This window comes from Acanthaster planci, linkage group LG03 (assembly GCF_054643075.1).
Source record: "Acanthaster planci isolate LZ-2023a linkage group LG03, COTS_SCS, whole genome shotgun sequence".
Classification (NCBI taxonomy): domain Eukaryota; kingdom Metazoa; phylum Echinodermata; class Asteroidea; order Valvatida; family Acanthasteridae; genus Acanthaster; species Acanthaster planci.
The window spans coordinates 2,849,242-2,870,318 of record NC_141779.1 but is presented as its reverse complement, the minus strand read 5'-3'; the positions used below and the strand labels follow the sequence as shown (position 1 = coordinate 2,870,318).

At 40.2% G+C, this 21,077-nt stretch overlaps 1 protein-coding gene across 2 annotated transcripts in view; it reads left to right on the top strand.

Moving 5' to 3' along the window:
* LOC110985015 (myosin light chain kinase, smooth muscle-like) overlaps positions 1-20,350 on the top strand; it is a 66,996-nt gene extending 46,646 nt beyond the window's left edge. For both annotated transcript variants that reach the window (XM_022245703.2, XM_022245719.2), the window contains 12 exons: positions 503-851; positions 1,247-1,533; positions 1,840-1,956; positions 2,175-2,819; positions 11,764-12,042; positions 12,401-12,742; positions 12,860-12,953; positions 13,413-13,613; positions 13,951-14,292; positions 14,569-14,721; positions 15,068-15,191; positions 17,659-20,350. In XM_022245703.2, coding sequence (XP_022101395.2) covers positions 503-851; positions 1,247-1,533; positions 1,840-1,956; positions 2,175-2,819; positions 11,764-12,042; positions 12,401-12,742; positions 12,860-12,953; positions 13,413-13,613; positions 13,951-14,292; positions 14,569-14,721; positions 15,068-15,191; positions 17,659-18,369 — 3,644 coding nt within the window. In that variant the 3' untranslated portion in view covers positions 18,370-20,350. The remainder of the gene's footprint in view (positions 1-502; positions 852-1,246; positions 1,534-1,839; positions 1,957-2,174; positions 2,820-11,763; positions 12,043-12,400; positions 12,743-12,859; positions 12,954-13,412; positions 13,614-13,950; positions 14,293-14,568; positions 14,722-15,067; positions 15,192-17,658) is intronic.
* The last annotated feature ends 727 nt before the right edge of the window (positions 20,351-21,077 follow it).

Sequence of the window (21,077 nt, the reverse complement as noted above, 5' to 3'; positions counted from 1 at the left end):
ACTGTGTCGTTGGCTCCTGTGATGTAATACAATCATGTAATGTGTAACGTTGTCATGCATGTTGGTGTAACTTGTACGGGTTTTCTCCCTCAGACAGCGCTCAATGTGTTTCATTTGCAGCATGCTAGTTTGCGCTATTCCATGCTGGTGAACTAGTTCATTACATTTCTTGCAATATTTCGTGAATCTGTTTACAGTTAATAGGTTGACTGTGAGCTTTCTCTTCAGTCGTCTGTGATAAAACCGTATTTCTGGATGTTTGCAGTGCTGTGTGCAAATAAAGTAAAAACTCGGGAGGAACTGCCACTTTGATCTCACCAGAATCGTTTTCCACCTTGCAGAGAAAAAAAACCTGTTAGGGTGTAAATGTCATACTGCTCTAGCAGTTGTTGATTTGAGTTGGTAAACTTTGGGGAAATTTCCACTGCTTTTATTTCGGGTGTAGTAATGATCATAACGCTACAACGTACTTCAAGGAATGCACCTTTCTGTTTTTTTTAAGATCCTGTGTTGCAGGGAACTCCTCCTAAATTCACACAGAAGCCACGATCGATGACCGTAGACGAAGGCAGTAGCCTTCGTATCACCTACAAAATAGAAGGCGACCCCGAACCTGCTATTACCTGGTCCAAAGACGGTCGCATCATCTCACCAGGGCAGCGCATCCTCATGAAGAAACTCGGCATTGGGAGCTTGAGGATCTTACAGATCCCTGCTGCTTTGTCAACCGATGCTGGGTCTTACAGCTGTATGCTCAGTAACGCCTTCGGTGAGGAGAAGTGCAGTGTGTCCGTGGTCGTGCATCCATTGGAGGGGGAACAGACTGATTTTCGACAGCTGTTGAAGTCAAGGTAAATCCGACAGGATGCACCAACAGTTAGACGTTTCTGATGCCAACATGTAATTGGAGGTACTTCGACCACGGCAGTTAAAATGACTCAGGACCCAGTGGGAATTTCTTTAAGGAAGAAATAATAAGTCAGATTGTATGTTCTAGAACAGTTTAAAAAGGAGCCGTGGTGACCTTTCATGTTTCGTGACTCAAAGTCAGTGAAGTTACAAGCTTTCTTGTCTATTTTGTCATAAATATGTATGGAGAAATTTTCGAGCCGTAATCCTCAGAGTGTATGTGTTAACCTTATCGACAGGGCGATATGAGTTTTATTTGTAACATTGTGTTAAAATTTAGTTTTGGTTTGCCTCGTTCGTCTCATTTTAATTGCTGTACATGTGTATTTCGGAACAGACCCCGACTTCAGAACATGAACAACAATAACACGATCAAGGACAACTCTGACAAAAGTTCACCCGAGTCAGAAGCTCAGCAGTTAGACTTTCGTCACGTGCTCACGCGTCACGTGCAGACCAAAAAGGCGCCAAAGTTTGTCGAGGAGCTGAAAGACGTACGCACCAAGGAGGGAGAGCTGGCGGTGCTTCAGTGTCGAATAGAGGGGATTCCCAAACCGACCATCGCCTGGACTGTCGATGGCCGCGAAATTCGAGAGTCCAAATACTTTAAAATGACAACCGAAGGTGCTTTTTTAATTGGTTCATTGCAGAAGCGCACGTGTAAACGTTCAAGTAATGAATGAAATTATAGATCATGCAGTAACTTATTTGGCGGACCTGCAGTTAGGAAAAAGACCAGTATGAATATAGCTTTTACAAATTACCAACATCACGTAAAGAAGTTACAGAGAACATTAATATATTACATTACAAGGTAACCAGTACCTCTGTGAATTTTAAAAACTTTTGGTATCGTTTCTTATCAGCATAAATGGTTCGGAATTTGTAGTGTAAAATAACTGTACGCCATCTTTTTTACGCTCTACCCAGGTACTTTAGTGAAACTTACGATAACAGAGGCATTTCCTGAGGACGAGGGTGAATATTCCTGCATTGCGTCCAATACAGCTGGTCAAGACAAGACAACGTCAGATCTCAAGATTATCCGTAAGTTCCCGGATTCCAATGATCTTTTAGTGATAGACAAAATATTCTAAAATACTTGGAAATCATGATTTGTATTTTCTGCTGTAGTCCGTATTGCACTCGGGCCTATCTTATATTTCTACGGATTATCTTTTTTTTACAGTAATAGTTCAAAAACTGTTTATGATTTAAACAATCCTATTTTTGCATCAACGTTTCTTCTGTGTTATTCTATGCAGCATGGGAAGAGGATGAAAACGATGATGATGAATTATTTATCAAGTCCCAGGAATCCTCAAAAGTTATCGATAGCCCACGAGACCATCTTGATGAAGTCTTTAAGAGGACTTTAACAATATCCGAGGATGACGATGATGAGGTTGCCGACAATCCAGACGCTCCTCCCCATCCAGCCATCACAATCACCGAAGCATCGCCCAAGAAATCCAAGAAACCTCCCCCAGTTCCCGCCAAAAAGACTTCCCTGACGCGCATGAAGGCGCCCTCATTCGACGAGCCAGATTCCGAGCGGCCTGGCAAAGCCGCTGAGCCGAGAGCAAACACGAGCGGCGATGGAACAGCTGACAGCGAACCCCCGACTCGACCACAGTTTGTTCAAGGGCTTTGCGACAAACAGATCGTGGAAGGCAGTGCGGTCGTGCTGGAGTGCCGAGTCACGGGCGAGCCTGAACCGGACATCTACTGGTACCGTGACGGAGTGGAGATCGGGGAGACAGACCCCAAGTACCGCTACGAGTTCGAAGGCGAACACGGTGTGTCACTAGTCATTAATAATGCCAGAATGAGTGACGCTGGGACGTACACGTGCAAGGCTGTCAGTGCAGCTGGGTCAGCCGAGAGTTCAGCTCAACTCATCGGAGGAGGTCAGTTCATTCCATTTTATCTTTTCTTTAATAGTTCATTTGAACCATCACCCTACCTCAGTTGCCTCTTGGTGTCGGGTTTTTTTTCTCTCAAATTTTGGATTGCTTGCATCGTGTGTGTGCTTTGAAATACAAAATCAAAAGACACGTTTATTTTCAAATGATTTGTCACATTTTATTGTCACAGATATTCCTGCTTATCGAGTGATGGTTGGTGTGAGATATAAGACTAACTAATGAAGGAATGCACTTAAGATATCAACTTGCTTACTTGGTCCAATCAGTGTCAAGTTCTGAAACCGAGTATTCCTGGGAAATTTGATTGTGTTTAAGTTCTTGGCCCTCTTCCTTACAACGAAATCAATATGCGCAAATAGTGTAAACTTCAAAGTCAAAAACTGCATTCCTTACGCGAAACGAACACTGCGGCATAAACAGAAAGCTTGGATTATTACCTTAGGAAAGCGTACGCACAGGGCAAATGCTTGTTAAAAAACAGCTTTCGCCTAGAGCAGAAGTACAATAAAATGTTGAAACCATTTGTAGGACGACTAGCTAACCTTCAATCTTAGTATAGACCTCATTACATCCAACCTTTGCATTGTGTAAACACAAAGTTCTTTTGCGTGTCAACCGATTACGAGTTTTCAACGATGCACGGAACTATTCAAACACACCTCCAACTATTCATTTTATTATTCCTCAGACCTCAGTCAAACCTTTTGCAAACAAATTTGGATAATTCAGGTGTGCTACATTACGTGGGCAGGGACACACCTTCAAAAACACCTGCGCCAATCTGTTATCGTGTGATAGGAGCCATCTGTAACAATCGCTGTTGAGAATTATGTTACGATGTTTCTGCAAAATGTGCCGTAGGTTTTTTTTTAAGTTTTTGTTTGTTTGTGTTTCGTGAAAACAAATACGTTCCATGATTAGCTGAAAAAGCATAACTTTTGGCTCAAAGTTCAGTCTCAATTTCCACTTGCACTGGACGGAATTAATTAGCATGAAGGTGGTCTAATTTCATTTGAATGTTTAAGAAAGAAAAGGCACGGCTTCCAATTGTCTTAGTGCGAGCACACTGTCAAGTTTATAGCTTTAGAAATTCGGTCGATCATTATGAAAACAAGCTCAGTGTTATTACAACATGACCAGCAAAGGCTGGTTGAAGTCTTCTAAAAAGAATTATCAGACTGTAACCACAGCTTCAATTAAATGCTGACGCGGCACGTCGCACATGATTTAACCTTGTTCGGATGTGAATGATGCGGTGGAGTTGGTCATGTAACAAGACAGACAAGATAAATCCCACGTAATTCAATTTTCTTCGTTTTGAAGCTTTTAACGTCGGTGGATATGTCGATGCTAATGCACCAATCAAGTACATGCCGTGGGTTCCGTTGGCACGGTATCCCCCTGCGGTGACATCTGACTTACACATTGCTCAATCTCCTTATCGGTTCTCGTCATGTTTTGATGGGCATTTGCCGCCCTAATCTGCCGTTTAAGTCCAGCGCATCGTCGTGGTTGGACGTTCCTCCATCCTACCTCCTTATCAATCACATTTACAGTGGGGGAATATTAAATTCCTCATTCATTGGAGTTACAGAATTTATAATGTAGTGACTACAATTAAGGTTTCAGTATTTTGTGTGTAAGACTGGATTTAAAAATGAAATTGTTGCTCATAATATGCATCTTTGGTCGAATGTACCGGCGATTCACCATGCTCGCCGTTCCATTCTCTCTCGTATACTTTTTAAGGTCAGCGCATCACTGCTGTTTTCGTTTGGAGAGATGTTGTCAGTTCCCCGGGTTCGTCTGTGATTTGTGCACCTGGGTGCAAATTAAATCTGCCAGGTAATTCCCGAGCGAGCGCTGGGAATGATCACCGTCTCGTCTGGCCAGACATGCTAGTGATTGACACACTGACATGTAATGCGAGAGGTGTATACACTGTGTAATTACAACTCAAATTGGCTATCAGTCATAAGGTGCATTCTCCTCGAACCGAGCGCTTTATTGCATTTCTTACGTAGTATCTTTCGATCTTTTGGGGCTGAACACGACCGCAGAACGAAGGACGAACAAAGTTTGGAGTCAATAATTAAGCCAAGGTCATCCAGCGTTACCCCCACTTCAACGCCGTCCTGTTCAAACGCGCTGTGTGAACAGTAAACATTTCAAGTATTATCGAGCTTTTGTGTCTTTATCTGGAAAAGTTGGTTTTAAGCGTCTCCATGACGATTGGGAAATGCATTAAAACCTTGTTTTGGATTTACGTCATTGCGTTGTTTTGTGACAAGATGCGTTGAGCGCTTTTTGACTTCAGTGATACCCTAACAATGATATCAATGACATCAGTGACTGTCACGATTTTAAATTGTCCGGTTACTCTAGTTTTTATATTCAGACAAATTCTAGGCCACTGTTCGGATATTTTCTCACGGTGACTTTAGTTTGGTTTTAAAGAGATTGTGATCAGCATTCGACGTACATCCGTTTTGATTTCAGTTACATTTGCCGTCGTCGCATGTAACTTCGACCGCCACCAAAACATTACTTTTACTGCTCCTTTGTGGACGTCTTTCTCGGGCTGTTACTGCATTTTGAAACATTTGACTAAAACCTATAGTCTGAATTTCACACCGTTCCGTACTCGACGCAAAGACATGACGTGGTATGACGAACAAGGATCAGACATATTGGATTAGCATCGCTACTCAGCCATGCCCTTAGCTCGCCAAGTTGACGCACAAACCTGTCACCAACACCTAAGTAATGCCTCCGCTTTCAAATATTCATCTCCCCAGAATGATAAATGTGTTTCTTTAGGGTTGTCTGTAGACTGTAAAATGTCGGAGGCATAATCTCGTTTATGATATTTAATTGGTTTAAATACATGAAAAAAATAATTAGATTAAACCCTTTAAATTGATATCTGTCTTAAAACAATCGATATCATAAAAACCTACAGAAGATGTTCTCCTTTTTTGTGATGTAGCGCGCAACTTAGTTGTTAAACTGTTGACCTAAATCAAGTTTTCGCATAATTATGACTGCCTATCGGCATCACCTTTTTCTTCCTACTTCACGTGATATGACTACTCTTGACAAATAAAGGCCAACGGGTGTAACGTTCAATTAATTCACGACTGCTTTCATGCTTGATTTAGTCCCAATAATTGCTCGGCAGCGGCATAGCTTCAGGAATTAAAACTGTCAAAAATTAATTTTTGGTCAATTGTTCGGCTGTGTAAAAGAGTTTTCAAGAGACGATTGGAGCAAATGACGACGAGGTTTAGAGTGAACGTTTCCAGGATTTGAATTCTTTTTCGTGCTGTCACGACGGCTTTTGCGTGTTTTCGTAAGCAGGTAATCACTTTATTCACGATCAATTCTCTTTGGAGAAAGAGTATTCTTCTGAGGTTTAGTAATTAAAGATGTTTGAATCTCTAGAATGCTGAAAACGTGTAAAATATTGCTTTGCAATTTTGTCCACAACGTCATTTATTATTTGTACTGAAGAGAGATCATATTAATTAATAGGTCAATAATAAGTTTCTGATATCCGGACAGTGTATGATATTACTGATTAGATGCCATACATCATCGATCTCTGATTTCCCAGTCATGCACGACACGTTGCATTAAAAGGTGTTATCGGCATCTTTTGTCTGCGTGTTTTCTTTTACCTCGGTCGTTTATCATACTATATGTTTGATCTGCTATAGAGGCTACACCAGAGTGAACAAATTCCCGTCTCTCGTGTCAAAGATTTCGACACCCTGCATTCAGTTGGAAGTTCATCAATCAAATATGACATTCCTGTAGTCAAAAGGCTTGGAGTTTTTTAGTTGATTGATTAAACCAGACTTGCCTGGACTTGGTTTATCATCGGCTATTTCATACGCTCGACCAAATCACTAAACCTCCTTTAAGCCTTTCATTCCCCACGCAATTTAGCTTGAACTATGGCTTACGAGCCTTTGTTAGAAATACACCACTGTGCTCAGGGTGTAGCTGCAATCAATTTGCTTTTGTACAAACCATAAAAAAAAATGCAGCTGTGTGTCCTTATTTTCAGCTCTCGTTCAACTATTCCAAAGGGTATTTTACTGCCTTTCTTTTGTTTTATGCTAATGAGTATTTCCATATTCATGAGCAAAACTGTAACACCATCCCAGTAAGAAAGCCTCAGTGTTGCGTTGGTTTGTACGTAAAAAATGTCTTTTATTTTCTTTAGGTTTTGCTGTACTAGACTTTGTCTGCATTGCAGATTCATTGTTATTTATGTGCATAGCAATAAGCAAACATTTATCCCTTTCTCTGAAATGTTGTCAGTGATTAAATTCTGGGTTCACAGTTTGAATAGAAAAAAATTTATTAACTGAACTGTGCCTTCACTAGATGACGTGACAGCAACAGCTTCCTCAGTTGTGCAGGAAAGCATGGATAATTTTAAGTTTTTTAAAAAGTGCAAGTAAGAATGTTAGAGAGTTTTTGTTCGTAGAAGAAGAGAAGCTCCTGAAAATTGTGTCTTAGAAAAATTCATTGCAGCTACAGTTTCGAAAATACATGTACATGGAGGCTATGTACGATCAGCACTCGTCTTCGGTCTTAGTAGAGACTAGAGGAGGGAAAGGTGTGAAAAATGGGGGTCCTTTAAAGCAATCAATTTAAGCGGCATGTACCGTAGACAGACCTGCCAAACCAGAAGGCTTAATGTTAACTACAGCGTCTTTTCCTTATAATCACACTTTTAAAGAGAACAGTACATGCAGCTGTAGAGAAATTATCTGGATAGTGATTTCCTCATATCGACAAGGATATGAAGGAGACTGTTTGTTTTCTGTTGCCAAAGTCAACTATGCCAAAATGTTATCATTATGATACCAATGTCACGTTCATACGCAGGGTGGTGATACCCTACTGGTGGTAGGGTACGGACCTCTCCGGCGATTAAGATACTCCAAGAATTGGCACAAAAAATTATTCTCACCGTGTATTAGAGTTGATTTACTTCTATTTGAAATCAAGTCGAGAAATTTAGGACTGTCCCAATATTGAGATTGAGAAAATTTACACAATTGCAGATAGTAATAAATGGAGTTGACAGTGATATGGATTGATTGACCAGTAATGAAAAAAAAAGCTTATGCTGTGAGTGTGATTATTACAAAAATAAAAAGGTAATTAAGTCATAAGATATAGCAGAGCCAGTGGGCAAAGGGATAATGAAAGGATAGGCTCAAGGATACAAGGGCACTGTGCAACCTGCTGTCTCTACAGAGTTCAGCTGTGTAAAGACCCCACACTGAAACAATTCAAAGACGTGTAATAGTCGTTGAGTCGAAGCATGAAACAGTCGTTATGCTTCGTGCATGTGTACAAGTCATATGGCCAAACTTTCCGCCAAACTTTCACGACAATGCGACAAATAAAATCAGTCCAAATGACCTGATTTGGAGCCCACACTTGGCCCACACGTACTACGAGACAAACCTGTCAATGCAAGCAGGCTAGAACTGTGCATAACAATAAACGAACGATAAAAGTCGCAAAAAGATTAGGACAAAAGTGAACTTAGGCCTACGGTCTGACAGAACAAACTCCTGCTAGAGAGAGGCAGATTATGCATGTCACATACGCATCGGCGAAGTAAATGTACGTCGCATAAGCGTACAAGAATATGTTCATGTCTGGTACGAACTTGTAAAGTTAGATTGCCTGGTTGTTGTTGTTGTTGTTTGATAATTCCATCTAAATAAGTCTTGTCAAATCAATTCAAGTACATGTATTGTATATGCAGAACCCTTTGCACCGAATTGACCAACATGTGGTTGGCGAGTATGAAATCTCCCTTTGACCCTTTCTGTATGGTCCTCCATATAGACCTGACCCGGGTGGCTCTAACCAGTTGACCCAAATACCTTTAATTGATAAATTCAATATTATAATTCAGTTTGGCAGGTTTTCTCTCATATATACACGTATAATGTTATACTAGTTACTACGATCACTTTGTCTTTCGCCACGTCAGCTACTGCAGCTTCAAAGTTGAATAAGGGAATTCGCCACTTTTTGTTCTTGGATAAGCTCAATGTCGTAAGTGTTCTTTATTCCCTTCAGGGAGAATAAATGAATGATTTGGAAATTGTTGTATGAGAATTTACACCTTGCCACAAGCAATTCGATTTGAATTATGCATAGCTATAACTATTGCTTAATAAGTTTAGTTTAGATTTATTTAGTGATTAGATGTTAATTTTCTTTTACGTATTTGAACCATCAATATCAACATCATCATCGATATCGTCATTATCGTCATCGTCATCATATATATAGACAACAAATCGTCACCCGTTTGAGTTGAGATACATGCAGAGTAAATGATGGTGATATGTGTGTACATGTATTATACCGATGCGTCCGGTGTGTTGAGAGATTCGGTAGTGGCAAATTTCTCTTTGAAGTTTTTCCGTCACAGAACTAATGGACGAAAACCCATTGTTGCAGACTAATATTGATTAGGATTCGGTTAATTTATGATTATGACCATGAACAACCGCTGGGGCCACTTTACACAGAAAATACACGATTTAAATATTATGTCGGGACTATGTTGAACGAGTAGGAACACTCAAGGTTTGTGAGAAAGTGTGTGGTATGGAAACCTGAGAGAACCCTAGACTTGACCAAGTCTGACCACCACACAAATTGTAAATGGTATTTTGTTTTCGTTTACTTCAATTCAGCACGTCAGAAATTATGTCTCAACCCTGGCAAGAGCATTGAACATAGTTAAAATTGAGTATACTTCAAGCATTTATTTTTTCCCAGTAATTTCCTGCGATTTCCATTACTCTGCCACGTCTTGGAGACGCAATATGCTACATTTTGGTTAATATTTTTAGCATGCAGATTATCTTGGGGCCATCTGTCTAGATGGTGACATATTTCAAACATCTCCGTGCATGACCAGACACCTGCCTCTCTGCAGTTTAATAGAATGGTGATGCTGATGCCCCTTGCGGGGGAGAGTATGGAAAGCTCCGGTTCACATCGCGCATGGTTGAGCAGATATCCTGGGTTTGGCCGCATTTATAAAATATATATATATATATCTCTTATGACAGGTCATAAAAATATAAATGAAGTTCCTGTGCAACGCCATCCTCCCTGCGAAAGTTGCCACATTTTTTGTGGTTGGAATTGAAAATTTGTATTTAGTAATGGATTTAAGAGACGAGGGAACATCATGCAATGAGCGATTACTTATTAATGAAGCGCACAAAGATATATTACTACATGTTGGATGATTATCATATTTTTTAGAGGGGGAGACGTTCTCATTATGGGAATTTCAGGGAGTATTTTGAATTTTAAAAAGACTTTGTCAACTTCTTTGCTCACAGCAAAGTCGTTGGCATGATTTGTAAATGAGTTTTCTCATCAAGTAACGTGAATGCGCTCTCTCACCTTTTCGTGTGATTCAAGTCAGCAACAAAGCCACAACCATAGACACCCTGAGGGCCTACACTTTCCCCATCGCAATATTGGCTTTACTCATCGGGACTTTTCGACACTTCTGAACCGTGACATTGTAGACCTATATTTTCAGGTTTGCAGCATTCGCAATTTTGTGTCCCGTTGGACCGTGTCTACATGGCTCTGGTTAATAATATCATCCATCCCTTCACATCTGAAGTAACCATTACCAGAACAGATCTTAATAGTTGCAATATCCAGACGCATATACTGGATTGTTTTTCTGCAGGCCGAAGGGACATCCACATTTCTCGTAATCGTTCGGTCGCAGAGCACATATATATACATATATATCATTGTAGTGGGTCATGGGACTAGTTTTGGGGTGACCCGTTTGTTGGAACACGCCCTTTCACTTCACTGAGGGGCGGGCGGGCGGACATTTTTATGGGTCTCTTAATGTGGGTTGAGAGTTGCAAAGGCGGCGGTAAAAATAAATGAAAGAGCACACACGGCCTACTGGTGGCAAATTAATTAGCCTTTCAAACGGGATTCAGAAGAGTATACCTATTTTTATTTAATTTTTATAAACCCAATCTTTTGTTTGTTTTGTAACTGTTTCAAATGGTGTGTGACAACTTAGTAAAATGTGAATTGGTTTTGATTCTATAGCTACTTTCAATGCAAAATGAATTACGCAGTGTGAGACTTAACGAGGCGTAGAGCCGTTATGAGCCGTCGTGTAGACTGGGCGCTAAGCATGACATGAAAGAAATGGGTCATTTTACAGTCGCTATACTACCAGATTGAAGAGAGAATTATGGACCTTTCCAATCCCTGGTAATCGGATTTACCGCGCTGCCTGGGGCATATTAATTCAACTATTTCATGTACATAGCCTATATTTATCTTCTCGTCGGCTCTTCCAATTGTTTGGAATTATATACATTGATATGCACTTGGGGATATGTGTGTGTGTGTCGTAGATGTGATTTAGGAATTCACGTATGGTGTTCAGTTGCTCCTAGCGGGAAAGCCATAAACTAGTGCAAGCTTTGATTGTTTGATCAAGTTCAGAGCTGTTCCGTTTTCCAATATTTGTTAGGTAAACGAACGTGTTTTATCCTCTTGCAAAGATCAAATTGAGGTTGCTGTCCTGACTTACCTTTGCCATATTTTCTTAGTGACATTGTTCACAGAAGATAGCAGAATCAACGTAATACTGCATATGCAATACGTACTCCCTTCTTAGAATTATGGCAGACAAAAATAGATTTGGTTCGAAGGAATTATTTTCTACTTCTGTAGAATTAGGTGGGTCAGGTTGAGTCCGGTTGAAGTGAATTGAATCGAGTTAAATCAAAGGCAGGATTGGAATCAACTTAATATGTTCCATTCCTTGGGCTTATCAATGAATTTGTGATCGATGTTTCTATAACTTTCTCTGCAGTACCGGCCAAAGTTGAAGGGGGTCCCAAGAATATCCAGGTCATCGCAGGTCAGACCCTCACTATCTCCTGCCAAATAACCGGTTGCCCAGAACCGGAAGTCACGTGGACCAAATACCGGAATGAGGTGGAGGAATGTGAGCGCAAACACATAGACGTCACCGACAGTACTACAACACTTGTCGTCCGCCAAGCAAACGAAGCGGATGCCGGGCGATATACTTTGTCTGTCTGTAATGAGCTGGGAGGAGATTGCTTCGAGATATCTGTCAGTGTTGTAGGTAAGGGTAAACGAATAGACAACGGATATTTTCATGTAGATACCTGCCACTGCCATGTAAAGTATAAACAGTTTAATGTTTGAGGCACTTGTCTTTCAGCGGGAAAGAATGGACACTAGATTTGGAGATGTTTCAGTTTTTTATTGATAGGTCTCGTAAAGGAAATCTGATTTCTGAGGTATTAATGAGAAATGTTACCATATCTGTCGTGATGATAGTGTGAAATCTGTGATTAACTTAGAATGGTTCTAGTGCTAAAAAAGCACTGCAAGATATCTCATACTTGGATGAGAAAACTGGTCTGGTTATGGTCTGAACAATACGTGCATCAGTTAAATATTTTTTTTAATGATATCAGACAAGCCAGACCCTCCAGCTGGCAAGCCGACTGCATCTGACATCAGCCTTACCTCCCTCACTCTGTCCTGGCCTGGCCCCTCCTATGATGGAGGGAGTCGCATTCTTGGCTACGTCGTCGAGATGTGTCGCGCCGACGAGGACAGGAAATGGCAGAACGTCACTTCCACAGCCAGTACCTCGCATGTCATTAGTAACCTGAAACCCGAAGTGGAGTATCTCTTCCGGGTCAGTGCAGAGAACGAACATGGAGTCAGCGAGCCCAGTCCGGTGTCAGACCCCGTATTGACCGTTGTGGGAGCTGCATCTGACAGAGATGAGAAGACTGGTGGGGAATCTGAAGGTAGTTTTATTATCCAACCACAGAAAGTCTTTGGCAAAACTCAATAAGCATTTAAGTTTTCAATTATTCGTTCTAAGTTGGCCACAGTTTGAAGTGGTTTCAATTTTGTTTTGACAGAGGAGACGGACGAGTTTGTAGTGCGTGGTAACGTCACCATCCGGACTGACAAGGAGGTCACTGATCTTTATGAGATGAAGGAACAATGTGGCAAGTACGTTAGCTTTCTCTCTTTACTCTTGAAATTAATAAACTCTTTAATGCTGTACATTTTATTTAAATTTTCTATGAACTCAAACGTTGCAAAGAAAGTGACTGTATTTTGTGCATTGAAAAAAATTATTATATGTGAGTAATGAAATATGAACCAATAACAGGTACCAACTGTTTGCTTCTAGCACTGCTGATTTTTGTTTGTTCATGCATCTTATTTATCGATTGTGTTGCATATGGACTTTCTGCTTTCCGCTGGTTGTATGCATGGTCATGCATGACCCTTTCAACGATTTTGGAGACCTTGAATTGTATGCATATTCGGTGTATTGAGGATTTTAAAGTGTGATGCCCACAGCAGACTCACAACGTGGTATATCATTTCACGTCCATGGGGAAAAGTGAAGTGAGCTGAAGTGAAATAAATAATTGGGGGCAAATGTCGTTGTTTGACCAACAGAGGGCGCTTTGGCGTGGTGTATCGTTGCCTGGAGAAGACAACAGGCAAACAGTTCGCCGCCAAATTCATCAAGATCAAATCATCTGACCGTGAAGCAGTGAGATCAGAGATCCGCATTATGAACGAGTTACACCATCCAAAGTTACTACAGTGCGTGGATGCCTTTGAAGGGCCAAGACAAATGGTGATGGTCATGGAATAGTAAGTTGAATGCAACAAGTGGAGTTGGAATTAATATATCAATAACAGAAATATTGGACAGCCAACTCTTCAAAATGTCCTCATTGATTTCTAAAGAATAAAGCTTGTTTTTGACTGTTGCACTCTGACTGTGGCTGAATATTTTCAGTCTCTTCCGTTCTGATTCCACTGATAATTTCCCAAAATCTTGCACTCATCGAGGTTTGTCTGTTGTGTAGTTTTTGTAATTTTTATTATTTTGAGAATCCTGCTTTGCATTGTTCATTAAATGAATAGTGTAAGTACCCGATGGAAGAAAATCCTGTGCCAATTAATGACATCATTTTTATCCAATCAGCATCGCTGGTGGGGAGCTGTTCGAACGCGTCATCGACGACGATTTCGTCCTGACCGAGAAAGATGCCATCAAATTCATGCGTCAGATCTGCGCAGGCGTACACTACATGCACCAGCAGAACATTCTCCATCTGGACCTCAAACCAGAGAACGTCATGTGCATGGACACCCATGGCTGCCGTATCAAGTTGATAGACTTTGGCCTGGCCCGGAAGTTTGACCCCACCAAGAGCACAAAGGTCATGTTTGGCACGCCAGAGTTTGTCGCCCCTGAAGTGATCAACTATGAGCAGATAAGCTTTGCTACGGATCTATGGAGTGTCGGCGTCATCTGTTACATTTTGTAAGAGCTTTTTACACTTAGCATCTTTTTTGTTCCTTTTTAGCTTAGTTTTTAATACGTCAAATCGTACAACATTAATGTTAGAATTTTCCATGAAATTCGTGAGTGCAGTTAATTTCTGTCTAATGCGAACTTCCGAAAGCTCTTCATTTTGATCAACCCTCTCACCATTTGTAGCCAACATTCCAGGATGAAAATTTAACATATTGATTCCAGAAAATCTGAGTACCAGCCTGAAGTCGTTTCTTTGACCAGTTTATCTTGTTTAACTTTTAGATTAAGTGGTTTGTCTCCGTTCATGGGTGACACGGACGCAGAGACGCTCAGCAACGTCACGGCAGCAGAATGGGACTTTGACGATGAAGCGTTTGATGACATCTCGGACGAATCGAAAGATTTCATAGAAAAATTACTGATCAAGAGAAAAGAGTATGCAAGCAAAACTGCCGTAATTTTATCTGTGCACCGTTTATATTTAGTTCGACAAGAAGTTATCCAGTTGTGAATGGAACAGCAATTTCAATTTTATTTAAATTTCACCATCACATTTGTAAAATGGATTTTTTTATTGAGATTTGTCCAAAATATTGTTTACAAAGTTTGCTGTGTATAGTGGCAAATGACAATTTTAGAAATTACAAGTAAAAAAAGGATACATGTATAGAATTGTTTTGACTTGAAATCTCTGAATTACAGTTATTGTCATTTGGGTATTGTTCATCACTTCATGGATATTACGTGTCTGAGACGTATGTCCTCTTCTTCCCTGTCGCAGAAAACGCCAGACCGTTGAGGATTGTCTCAAGCACAAATGGCTGAACAAAGACATCAAGACAATGAAAGCGACTCAGCTGTCAACGGCCAAACTCAAGAAGTTCGTGGCCAGGCGCAGGTGGCAGGTATGTAAGAAGATGGAAGAATCCGAGAATGACCTCTGGATATAATGACGTGCAAAAAAATGTGCCGCATTCTGCGTCAGTTAGAATCAATCAAATTGATCATCAGAAGCATATTCATGTTTCATTATTCATATACCGGTAAGTAGACAGGTGTTCAGGGAATTTCTAAGATCTTTGTCCACAACCTGTATTCTGTCAACTTGCACAATTCCTATCTTTTTGTCGTTATTTATGGTAACAGTGGTGATCAGTACATTTGAAGTTGTTTGTTTTATCTGACAGTAGGATCAAGGGACTTTCTAAGATTAAGGTCACAAATCCACACTTGTTTCACCAGAAATGTCTACTGTTTTATTAGGTACAGGCCTTGGAAGGATTTTCGAACGTATAGCTCATGTACCAGGAGACTAAGGCAAGTCTAGGCACCAGACTTTAGTTGCCGTGGAAATGCTATTAACCAATTCACCCTCCGCGTGAATGACTGATACGTGGAGTGCTCTAACACCTGGCCCATTTATTTTTGATGAAGTGTGTTCAAGATAGAATCCCATGCATACTTGAACCGCCCCTGTTGACTTCTAGCTGAAGGTGGTAGCGAAGAATATTCATCAGGAAAGTAAATAACGGTGTTTTTGCCTGCATAATAATGGTGAGAAATTTTCACGAAAGTCGTTTCTGTAATTTTTTGGTCCAATTAAAATTGCCACCCAAAAACTAGAATGCAACTCCGGGCGATAGAACTTCTTATATGCGATTGGAGTCCTCTTGAGTAGATTTGGAATATTCTGTAGAAACCTTGTCGGCCTCATTCGGTCGGACCAGTCAAACAAAACTTCAAACGGTTTCATTAAAGCAGGATTTAAATATTTTCGCAAGATTTTAGCAAGGTTGTTAATTATACGAAACCCACTTTCATATCCAGATTTCAAATGTTGAAGAAGAAATCTAATTTCCAGGTTTTTTTTTCTTTGTCTTTTTGTTCGATTTCTAAAAACTTTTGCTGGGGCTTTGCAACACGTGCTTGCGTCGCTTGTCTGTTTATAGAAACGCTGAAGTGCTCTGCCAGCTAAAATTCACAATCTCGTTTACTGGTGCCTGAAAATCAGAGACATTTTCCATAGCTGTTGAGGGTATTGTTCCTGAGTGAAAAGGAGTAAGATCTTCACTACTTGTAAGTCTTTTAAGTTGTGAATATCTAAACAACCTGGAGTTTGCAAGTAACGGAAGCGAACAAACGGGAATGAACTTTTTTTGCACATTGGCAATCATATTTCGTGGCGTTTTCGTTTGTATGTTTGGATACGTTCAAACCATAATAAAGTTTGCATTTGCACAATCACAGCCCTGATAAGGTAGCGTTCACGAGGTTTTATTTTTCTTTCACGCACCATATGTGTACTTGCATGATTCACAACGAAAAGCACGTAGCACGAGATTTGCACGTCTGAAAAAAAGGACGTACATGTAGTCCCATTTTGAAGGGATTTTTAAAACCCATGATCAGCATTCTGCGGGCACGTGTACAAGGGATTTCGTTTGCGCATGATCGAGCATGCACACATTTTTGGTTTAGATTACTGTAAATCAGCCGTTGATGAACAGTGAAAGTTGCCGGTATGAGTTTTGAGACAGTCAGGCTCGTTTTTAACGGCGTTTTAATTTTCCTGAAACGATACTGTGTGGTCCTAACTCTAATTTTTGACAAGAGTTATTTATTTACCTTCCTTCAGCCGTCTTTCTTGTTCTATATAGTAGACATACTTTCGAGGAATAATTCCACGACTGTTTAATTGTCACAAAAAAGATCTAGTCCACCTCTGACAAGCTTTCTTGAAGAAATAAGTTTCTTGCCACATTCCAGCAAGCTTGGTATTGTCTTGTGACGTAGGGTAGTAGGCAGTGTTTCAAAACTACTTGTAGAAATTCGTCCCTGTGTCGAGTTTGAAACTAATAAAGTAACACTATAGTCTTTCTTTTAACGTTCTTGCAACATGCTCTGTCAACGTCGGGCGTACAATCTGTAATTAGAGAATGTTGTCGGCTGTTTATTCTCAAGATTTGCCGTAGACACTACTTGTAGTTGAATCTACTCTCGGTTACTGTTCTATTAACCTATTTTTTTGCAGGTGTATAATTGATGTTTCTTTGCTGCCTAGGAGTACTATTTGAGTCAGATTTCCGCTTATAATCCCCATGGGTTTACCTTCTTGTAAGAGCGTTAGGTTCAAAAGTTCATACATTTCATTTCAATTGTGCCATCTGTGGACTGAAAAAATCGGTGGAAGAAGGGTTGGTGATGAGGATTCAGGCTTGCTATCCATTATTGCTAACACTGAACACTGTCAGGTGCCTTGATTTATTTTCATAGCGTTCAAAGGAAAATAATGGCTAACTTCTCGTGGGATTTCTTTTTTTATGCCAGTATCTGCTAACTTTAATACTGGGAGATTTGTTTGTTGTCCGACAGAAAACCACCACTGCCGTCCGGGCGATAGGTCGCATGGCTTCACTAACCATGTTTGCTGGATTGAAGAAAGCCAACGAACAGTCTCCACCGTGTTCACCGACTCGAAAATCTCTCCTGAAATCCACTCTCAAGAAAGGGCTGGAAGAGCCTCTTTCACATCACAAAGAGGAGGAAAGTGGCAGGAAAGAAGTGGATGGTTTGTCCAAGAGATCAACAGAGGAGAGCTCTAGAGAGAGATTAGTAGAGCAAACAAATTCCTTAGCAAAAGAATATGAGCAGACAAACTCTAAAGAGAACAGAAACTCAGATGAGAAATCAGGAAATGAAATGAATGGTCTTGATGATGATAAAAGGGACTCCGTGTCATCCAACTCAACCCAGTCTGACGAAGTACCGGTTGCAGCGCGCAGTTGCCTGCCAAAAATCACCAAGCCGATCAGGGACGCTACGGTGTTCGAAGGGGACTGCGCGCGCTTTGATTGCCACATTGAGGGTGAACCGGAACCGGAAATCACGTGGTACCAGGACGAAGAAGAGATTCAGGAGAGCCGTCGGTTTCTGATGGAGCAAGACGATGAGGGTACTTGTTCGCTAATCATCAAAAATGTATGTGAAGACGATGACGCTGAGTACATGATTGAGGCTGTTAATGCGGCTGGAAAAGCGTCTAGTATAGCAGAACTCATTGTACATGTCCCACGTAGGAAGTGAGCGCATTGTGCAACCCATCAAGCATCTATTTTGCTGCATTTTAGCTGTTTCTGTAGCCTCTACCACCATCGTAGATAAGGTTTAACCCTGAACTGACAGAAGCAGAGAAACGATTGTTCAAGGTTGCCTTGTTTAACGTTTGTCTTGTGAAATGGGTGATTGTCCGCCGCTCGAGTTGAAGTGCGCCCTCACCTGCAAAGAAGAGACGGGCTTGTGAAGTTTTTCAATCTAACTCCGGCAGCATCCAGCGCACACGCGAAGATCATTGCATATGAAAATGGCTATCGACGATTCGAACCATTAGAAATTGGTCGCGCGTGCGCACGCCCTCTTTTGTTCCCGCCCGGAGCAGATAGATGTATGCCACTTTCCCTCCATGGTAATTAACAAAAATGTATGTAGCCCCCTGCCAAGCCAGCTAACATTGTCTGTCTAACATTTCCAGTCATTTACAGTACATGTAAACAAATGGACGGACGATTTCGGAGGGTACGGTACTTAGCCTATAGTATTCAGTGAGATTCAGCGTAAGTCAACTTTTATTTTCTTTCAGAGACTTTTTTGAACTGTATGTAAATATTACTGTAAAAATTATTCTGCTTGTTCCCATTTTGTTCTCCATAAGTTTAATTGGTTTATTTTGTTGTCGTTTATTTTATGAGAACTTGTCGAATTTGTTTGTTCGACAATGTTTTGAAAGTTGGTTTCGCACGTTTCAGAGTAAACTGGCTGATTTGTTGCAGCGTTTTCAGCAACGAAATCTACAATACGCCTTATGGTTTTTATGTTAACTTGAATGTTTAACTGCTTGAAAGTTACCACAATATTTTGGTTGTGTGTCAGATCAGTTGCTTGGTATTGGCAGCACCCTATCCTGTTTTTGTTTCCTTTTTTTTGCACTGCTTTTGCTTGTGAAGTATGTTTATCATTTAAGTGTTTTTTGTTTTGTTTTGGTGTTTTGTTTTGTTTTTTTGACAAAAAAAGTTTTAATTTGGCTTAAATCCACCCCTCCATCAACGAGTGTAGTAAATGGTTTCGTTCAGGAAGGAAATCATGTATAGATATTGAAACTTATTCATTTTTACCATAGAAATTAAGACTTTCTGTACTTCAGACTTTGGTTATTAATTTATTTCACGTTTTTATATTTTTGATGTTTACAAGGAATCTGAAGTCTTAATTCATTTTTAAAGCCTTTTGTAACTGCGTTATTTTATTTTTTTTATCTCGAATGGTACGAGTGAAATATGCATGTAGGATTTCTCCTTTTGACCTCTAGTCTTAAATTAGCATTTTTGTATTTCAAATTGTCACGGCAGTCAAAAACGCTAACCAGATTAATATACGTAGCTTCATTTATGACATGGACGATATATATACCATCGTACATAAACTGTATATTTCACCTTTTGTAAGCTACACGTTTGTATTCCTGAAGCATAATCATTTATACTTCGTTATTATGACCAAATTGATGAAATAATTCTGTAAGAATTGTAATGGAGTATATATTGGGGCGACATTTTGTTGTTCATTTCAGCCAGTGTGATACGTCATCATTTTCAGAGACACTAAGGTCAAGTTGCTATTTCAATTTGGTATTTCCTTGTAGAAGATTGGATTACGAACTTTCAGGAAACAGACATTTTTAAAACGCCGTCGAAACATCCGATCGCGAATCCTCAAAATAATGGCATTGTGGCTATTCTTGTGCAGTGTTTTAGTGCACGTTTTACATACTATGCAGCTTTCTTCCAAGAAGTCTTCTGTTTAAAACCGTCAGTCATTTTATAAATTCTTGTTAATATTTAAACTACTTACCATAAGAAACCTTGCATGGAAAATAACATCGGAATGGTCGTCAGGATGTAGCGAAGAGGGTATCGAATAGTGAATATAATCATAATCGGAGAGAATAGGCGTACTCGACACTATCCGGAATGGTCTTGCATGTTATCGAATAAAGGTACAGTAAAATCAACTACTTCGCGGTCAAACCCGTGCGGATTTCTGAGTTAAAAATTAAAAACAAACTTCAATGCCCACGTTTCCTTCATGTTACTGTTTCAGCGTGCAGATTGTGGTAACCGTTTCGTTGACGACTCCCCTTGAAAGGTAAATATTGAGACGTAAATACCGTCCCGTCGTTGGTTAGTGTGATTCCTTTAAATGAACTAAACAAATAATTGTCAATAACTTTTTCCCCTCGGTTCTCCGACATACTCATGAGCCGTTTCTTAGTTTTTTCTCTGTTCCGTTTAATTAAGGAAACCTTGATTTTTGATTATGCTGGTTCAAAGGGGGCGCTCTTCCATGAGAACAAAGTTCATCTGTGCCCGTTTTTCTGAACGAAAGGGTGTTTGAAACAAGAAGACACAGCAAGAAAAGAATTCCTTTGGGAAAGCAGGGCGGGTTCAGCCATTTTGCACACAACAAGAAATTGATCCTCATCTTTCTGTTCTGTCGAAATTAATAGCGCCCTCTCTTGGGGAGTATAATGTTTGAATAAGCACCAGCAGCACGATGCGACGGAATTTTCCAGCTTCAATGTTGATTTTTGCTCTTGTTATGTTTGATACATCGCTCTTGATTTTTAGTTCATAAATTAAAAAGGAAGACACATCTTCAGAATACACAATGGGAACAAATTCGTGACGACAAAAGTAGCACAGGGAAATTCCCTAGTTTTTCCTGCAGAAACTAATCTG